This window comes from Haliotis cracherodii, unplaced genomic scaffold (genome assembly GCF_022045235.1).
Source record: "Haliotis cracherodii isolate W230 unplaced genomic scaffold, xgHalCrac1.p SCAF_6, whole genome shotgun sequence".
NCBI lineage: Eukaryota > Metazoa > Mollusca > Gastropoda > Lepetellida > Haliotidae > Haliotis > Haliotis cracherodii.
In genome coordinates, this window is record NW_027266319.1 from 56,211,289 (window position 1) to 56,219,356 (window position 8,068).

The following is an 8,068-nucleotide window of genomic DNA, read 5'->3' on the forward strand; positions in this document are numbered from 1 at the left end:
CATACCTACCCTCGTGTGTTTCAGCAAAGTAATGAATGTCACCGATCTGCATTTGGGCTGGCCAACATTAAGCTGACACACCGTGATGTATATGGAGAGACAATAACGCAACCCACTCCATCAGTCATTAGCGTAAAGTGACGTTTTATCATTGTTATTTAATATTTAACTGCTTGTTGATTGTAAGTTTTCTTTTATTTATCCGTTTTTTTAAAGAGAAAATACAAACATAATTTACTCTTGTACTTATAAAATGTAAAAAGTCTTATTAATTCGTGAACACACGATGGGCCTCAACCTCCAAAAGTACAAGAATCTTAACTTTACAAAGAAAGTGTTTTCCCAAGTATAACATTTGTTACATCTCATTAAGTCCTAAAACACACCTTCGTGTAATGATGCAGTCGAACCGATTACAATACATGTTCATTCCTCTAATTTCAATACAAAATAAGGATCTCTAATAGAATGAAAAAATCCTTTACAGTTGCAGGCACTTTTGTGTAGAAACACCATTAATCATTATTAGGAAACTTCCCTTTTTAAAGTTAGAAGAAACTCATACCTTCTCCAAATAGACACGAATAAATAAAGTGGTCAGTAAGAAGTTATGAATTCAGTCAGAACTTTCATTAACTCTAAGATACTAGTGGGTGTCCATTAATTGATGCGGACGTAAAATCCTTTATTTTAGTGGTAAGGGTGGCGACTTCATACCCGAGTGTTTCTTTTCCCGCTCTCTTTTGCGAAATAGTGTTACTGTAAGATACCGTACTAATCTAAATTAAGTGTCCGGATTAATATAATTCCTGAGCCACTTGCCAACTTATATCTTGAAACATAAACTTTACCATCAATAAAAGCCCAGAAAGGTTTCCGGCGTAACGAGGTTCCTTTGTACAGTAAACTACGGTTATAACGAACTGAAAGGGACCCACTTATTTTAGTTCGTTATAACCGTAGTTCGCTAAAAAACATTTATACAGCAAATCGCCGGGACCAAGAAAATACAGTTCGTTATATCAATCAGTTCGTTATAAGTGTCTTCGTCATAACCGTAGTTTATTTTATTCATATGTTTTATTCTATTCACTAGAAACATCGAATGAAGCGAGAAGCAGTCCAAGATGACCATCCCCACTCTCCTCGCCCTCAGCATCCTCCTGTCGACCACAGACTCCACCCAGTACATGTACCCCCTCACTAAATACATGGACCCTCCCACCAGCCAAACGCGCTTTTACCACGTAGGGCCGGCATTTCCTTACCCCCAGCTGAACTACCTGTGTAAGGGCAAGGACGGGGTGATGTTTCTACTGCCCTGGGCTTGTACGGGGTATGTCCGATGTGTTGGAGATTCAGCCTACTGGAGCAGGTGCCCGGTGGATGCCAGAACCGTCACTGGTTTGCGGGAACCAATCTGTGTGATGGACGGCACGGAGTGTAAGAAACAGGAGAAAGGTAGGGAAATGTGTCCACTTAATCGACTATGCTGTGAACGATGAACGAAATATTGAATATTGCAAGAATTAATGCGTATATATATAATGCTTGTAATTACATTCATAGAAAATGTCGAAAACGTTTACGCATGTCATCTCGCTAAGACATTTAACGTTATAAGCTGCAAAAGAAAGACTTGGTACATACTTGTAAATTGAAATTGACCCAAAATTACAAATGTTTTCAAAACATTACAGTGATGATGTCGCTGAAACACTGCAAACAGCTACCATCGAACATGCATGTATACTTTTTTTTGCGCCAGATCTTTATGTACAATGGGTGCGGTCGGGTAGCCTAATGGTTAAAGCGTTCGATCGTCACGCCGAAGACCCGGGTTCGTTTCCCGACATGGGTACATTGTGTGAAGCCCATTTCTGGTGTTCCCTGCCGTGATATTGCTGGAATATTGCTAAAAGCGGCGTAAAACCATACTCACTCGCTCATTGTTTCTATTTATTAGGTACAGTTAACAAGAGGTTGGGTCCAGGGGTCCCCCCCCCCCTCCCCCTTGAAACCAAATGTAGTATGTTGTAGACAGAGAGGGTTTTGCTATTTTGGAGTCTACCTTGTAAAGATGCGGGTCCCTTGGTTGATATCAAGAAACAATGAAACCCCTCTGAATGGTTCAGTCACAAAAATAAGACAACATATGTTGAATAATTCTCAATTTCCGTTCGTTGACACTTCTAGAGGTGTACAATATCACTAACAAATTTATTTTAGGTGTAATCTTAACAAAAAGAAGATTAATTTGTTTTCTAAGTTTGACAAATGTCAATTAAACCACAAACATCAGGTAATTATTAAATGTGTGACTTTACCTCTTTTGAAAGGACACAGTAACATACAATCTTATCATCCACTTTGTCTTTGACAGTTCGCTGGAATGAGTTCTGTCGCCTCACCGCAAGAGGGCGCTACCCCTCCACCCTAAGCTGCGCCTCGTTCTATGACTGCAGTGGGGGTGCTCAGGGGTTGAAGGGGGAGTGCCCCTACCCGAGCCTCTTCAACCCGACATCCGGGCTTTGCGAGGACTTCCGGTCTGCAGAGAAACATTGTCATGGAAGGCCAGTGCCGAAAGCCCCATGTAAGTTACTACCGTATATATACTTGAACAAGGGCGGGATATCAAATAGATATGAACATATATTACATAAGCTCCGTTGTAATGAAAAGAGGCTAAACAACGGTTATTTGAGACATTTTAGTTCGTGTCATATCCGGTGTGCAGGACTTGCATACATACAAAGGGTCTATCTTTGAATATCCTTAAGGGACACGGGTGGCCCAGTCGTCTAAGGCGCCTCAATTCGCTCTGTAGAATTGCGTCCCTTGGGCACGCCAGAAACCTATGATCGTTTCGAATCCGGTCCGAGGTCTTCTAGGTTTGTCAGCACCATACCCGTGCTCGTGCGTTTCACCAAAGTGGTAAACGTCTGAGACCTGCATCACTTCGGGCTTTCCTCCCACATCAAACTGACACGCCGTGATAAAACTGGAATACTTTCAAAATCGGCGTTAAACCCAGTTCACTCACTCACTCACTGAATCCCCTTAATGATCTGAGTCTGTAGCAACTAGAATGGTGGTAACTCCTCTCTGAGTAGTATTCCAGCGATATAACGCATTGTACCCATGTAAGCAATCGAACCTGATCCTCGGCGGGAAGTGCGAACACTGTTACCTCTGGACTACCCAACCGCTTAATTCCCACATAAGTTTGAATCTATTCATAAGTGTTAAGGCTTGATACGACATATGGGAATGCATATTTTTAATATTTGTTTGTTGCTTAACGCCGCACTCAGCAATATTCCCACTATATGACGGCGGTGTATGTTGTTAAATACGTATGCACCATGCTCATATATATAGTCAATGTATTAGGGTACAGTCATCTTCCTGACTTTTATAGTCAGTTAACTCTCTTGCCTTGGGAAGATGGGATACCGTGAACCAAGTGATATTGCAACTCTGTTGAATACTCCGGTTAGATGTTTCATTTATTAAAGAGAATTAAGTGAGCTTATTATTATTCTTTTTTAAAAAGAATATATATTTAATCATTGTTTGGTAAATCACATCTATTCGCTACCACGCTAAAAAAAACAAAGTTCGTAGGGGGACAGTCAATAAAGCGTCCCATAAATGCTTACACACTTCAAATTTTAGAAAACATTTTTTTTGTCACGGCAATGATTTATGTGAAAGTTACAGTCTTGCTGTTATCAATAATCGTAATCGCAAACGAATTAATTCATAGGGAAAAAGAGCCACCGCAGACGATGCCATGTTTCATATTATACATATTTATAGAAAAAAATAACACTTTTCGTTCAGTTTCACCCTGTATGCCCAGTTTGTTTGTTGTTTCACGCGGCACTCAGCAATATTACAGCAATATGACGACGGTATGTCAGTAATCGAGTCCAGACAATCCAGTGAGTGACATCATTTCAACCTACACAACTGGGATACGATTACATGCATTAACTAAGTCAGCAAGCCTGACCACCTGATACGTTAGTCGTCAACAAGTATGGGTTGCTGAAGAACAGTTTTAACCCTTATCTTGACGGGGCCCGAAGGACCTGGGGTACACGGATGTGTAACCATTCTGAGGCAAAATGCGTCCGCCATACCGTCATATTGCTTGATTTTTTCCAGGGGGCACGGGTGGCCCAGTCGTCTAAGGCGCCGCGATTCGCTGTGCAGAGTTGCGTCCCTTGGCACGCCAGAAACCTATGATTGTGGGTTCGAATCCCGGTTCGCCCCGATTATGTTTCTAGGTTTGTCAGCACCATACCCGTGCTCGTGGGTTTCACTGAAGTGGTAAACGTCTGAGACCTGCATCACTTCGGGCTTTCCTCCCACATTAAGTTGACACGCCGCGATATAACTGGAATACTGTTAAAAGCGTCGTTAAACCCAACTCACTCACTCACTCACTTGATTATTTCCGAAATCGGCGAGAAACGTTTATCACTCACTCATTCACCACATACCGCGTATAATATATGACTTTCATCGATAAAACGGTTTTTTTTCCACTAGTCCTATATAGACTAATAATGGTAACATATAGCAAAACCCTTAACGATGGCAAATGTCTACTAGTCCTTATGATAGCTTAACTGTTGGGCAGTTTGACAACCACTCTAGGACTAGTGTCAATTTCTAACGTCGTCACACTTTACCAACAGGCGACTACCAAGCTCTCAACATCACATGCAAAGATCTACACTGTCTGCCCTGTTCGGAGCTACGACCATCTTGTGTCGGTAAACCGAATGGGAACCACGCTCTGCCAAACCGGATCGACTACCCGTGGTACCTCAGATGCGAGAGAGAAAGAACTATGGGTGTTTTGAAATGTGCTGACGGGATGTTTTTCTCCTCCTTCTGTTCTCGGTGTATTACCTACGGTTCAACAACGTGTTATTATTATTACTAGACACTGTGTGCGAGCAGACCCCCCCCCCCCCCCCCCCCCCTGAAATCCGAATGTGAGCGTATTGCACTTAACTGTATGACAGATGCACTGTGGACTTAGTGAATCGTTTAATGACAATACTTTTTCAAAAACTACTACTACTACTACCTTAAAAACCCATCAATTATAAGTTTCTTTGTTGTTTAACGCCGCATTCAACAATATTTCAGCTATATGGCAGCGGTCTGTAAATAATCGAGTCTGGACCAGACAATCCAGTGATCGACATTACGATCATCGATCTACGCAACAGGGATACGATGACATGCATCAACCAAGTCAGTGAGCCTGACCACCCGATCCCGTTAGTCGCCTCTTACGACAAGCATGGGTTACTGAAGACCAATTCTAACCCGGATCCTCATTTTCTTGAGAAGTTCTTTGAAGGTTGAGTAGACAGGACAGGGTCGAGTCCAAATGGCAACTGGTTCCATGTTACTGCTGCTGCTTAAGAGAATTGACATCTTCCCGAGGCAAGGGCGTTAACTGACTATAAAAGTCCAGTTTCCACCCTTGCCGAACCAGGCTGGAATTCGATCGACTCTATCGTAGCGCCACCAATGGCTATTGCGAGTTTTGTCCATTCTATGTTCCTCCTATTGACCAGTCAGATTTATGCGAAAATGCCAAGAAACCGTTCAAAACGATCAAAAAAGAAAATTCATTTCAAATACTTATAATTTTGTTCGAGGTATAGATATTGCCGCGTACGTACGTGCCCACATCGCCAGTACTCCAGGGTTTGTATACACTTGGTAACTCCATCACAAAGCTAGCCCAATAGTCAAAGGCGCCACAATTTGCCATGCAGAATTACATACCGTCATGGGTTCGAATCCCTGTTCGCCTGATTATGTTTCTTGGTTTGTCAGTACCATACTGACGGCGTTGGAATTCGCAGAAAACAGAAAGCTGTTGAACTTGCTTCGATTTCGAAATTCAATTCTATAACGCTTGAATCATTCGATGGACTGTACTGTCGCCCTTCTGGATAGAAGAAACCAATTCGTGTATTCTTTGCTACACCAACATCATCAATTTCTTATGTAAATATTGACTTCGGAAAAGTACAGATTGAAATGCTGTAATTGTTGAAATAAAACGCGGGATGTATATGATTGTCAGTGTACGCACGATGAAGGATGTGAAGCATGTATTTGTGGTTACTCCTGTTTAATTCGGGGCTTGTAAAGACAAGATAACAACTGAAATTTATAATAAATCATATGTTTTTGACTGCGTTTGACTTAATTATCAACACATTGCTGAAATATAAATTGTGCATCTCTCTCTCTCTCCTCCTCCTCCCCCCCCCCCCTTCTCTGAAGCTGCCAGGCGCTCGGCATTCAGGGGCTCAAACAAGGACTGGTCGGCTCGGAGTCAATATACAGTGTCTAAATGGGATATTTATGTTAAATTGCGTTAAATTGAACATTTGAAACCCCACGGTTCGCGTTCGCTTCCAAATTCAATTTAGCGTGGAGCGTGGAGCGTGCCTCCACGCGCACGTGGGTCAGCAACAAGGACAGAGGACATCGACACCATCGTGGGCATGTATATCTTATCTGCTCACCCGGCAACGGGGTAGACTACACGGAGAAGCTTTCTTCTGCATCTATAAACACACGCCTCACATTACCTTGAACTTCAACAAACAGTGAAGGTAAACAAACCATTACATTGCATAATACGCAAAGAACTTTGTTACTTTGGAATTGTATTTGCTTATTGTTTAAGCAATATTCCAGCTGCCTGTAAATAGTCCGGGCCAGACGAACCCGTGATTAATGTTATCAGGCGCGTGCCTGGGATATACTAGCCACATAAAGAAACTGTGCACGGAGAAAATATATTCTGGATTGAAATACAACACAGCAAGAACAAAATGATGCAGACGCTGCAGCAGCTGAATGATCGGACCATAAGAAAATGTCAACGGGACCTGAACAACATCTGTTACGATGACGTCAGAAGATCAAAATGGAGTAGGGAGTCAAACGACAAAGTCACAAAGTCAATAACGGGTATGACCACCCTGTGCGTGAATCACAGCAGTGCATCAGCGACGCATGGAGTCCACCAAATGGGCATGGAAGGCCTGGGGAATGGCCTGCCATATCCGCCTCAAATCCTGTCAAGTCACGGACGTTATCTGGATGATGTGGAAGACGACGCAGACGGCACTCCATTTCATCCCACATGCTCTATTGGGGAGAGATCTGGAGAATGTGCAGGCCATGGCAGTAACATGACATTGTTATGGTGAAGGAAATCCATTGCGACCCTAGCCGTGTGAGGACGAGCGTTGTCCTGTTGAAATGTCAATCCCGGGCCATGACGTTGCAGGAAAGGAATGACCACAGGCCTCAGAATCTGATCTCTGTAGCCAACACCGGTGAGATTGCCCTGAACAACCACCAAAGGGGTTCGGTGCCGTGCTGTTATCCCACCCCAAATCATCACAGAGCCACCCCCAAAACGATTCCTCTCCACAATACAGTTGCGTGCATTACGTTCTCCCAAACACCGGTAGACACGTTGGCGCCCGTCACTGTGGGAAATGTTGAACCTCGATTCATCTGTAAAGACAACATTTATCCACCATATTCGAGGTTGGCGAACATGATTTCGACACCACCTTAGACGGTTAACGCGATGACGGTGTGTCAGGATGGGACGTATGGCTGGGCGTCGTGGTCGAATCCCGTACTGACGTAAACAATTCCTGACAGTGTTGGGATGGATACGGCGCAGTCTAGGAATTGTCTGGGACGTCGTTACTGCCGTTTGGAACCTGTGTCGGAGATGTGTAACTCGAATCCATCTGTCCTGTCTTGGCGTCGTTACTCGGGTACGTCCTGAACGTGGGTGGTCGGCAACGTCATTTGTGTTCTGATAACGCCTCACCAATGCCGATAGCGTGTTACGATGGCATTGGAAATGTGTTGCCAAATGTTGTTGCCTCATTCCCGCTCGGATCATTCCAATGGCTTCATGACGCTGTGCAGCTGTCAATCTTGGCATGATTTGCTTGTCATATGCTTGTGTCTGCGCCTGAGAAGTTTTGAA

General features: G+C 43.4%; 1 protein-coding gene across 1 annotated transcript; it reads left to right on the forward strand.

Moving 5' to 3' along the window:
* The first annotated feature begins 1,115 nt into the window (after positions 1 to 1,115).
* On the forward strand, positions 1,116 to 4,960 carry LOC139446817 (uncharacterized). Its single transcript, XM_071228151.1, has 3 exons — positions 1,116 to 1,461; positions 2,384 to 2,593; positions 4,710 to 4,960. The coding sequence occupies exons 1-3, from the start codon at positions 1,128 to 1,130 to the stop codon at positions 4,958 to 4,960; spliced, it is 795 nt and encodes a 264-aa protein (XP_071084252.1). The 5' UTR covers positions 1,116 to 1,127.
* Positions 4,961 to 8,068: the final 3,108 nt, after the last annotated feature.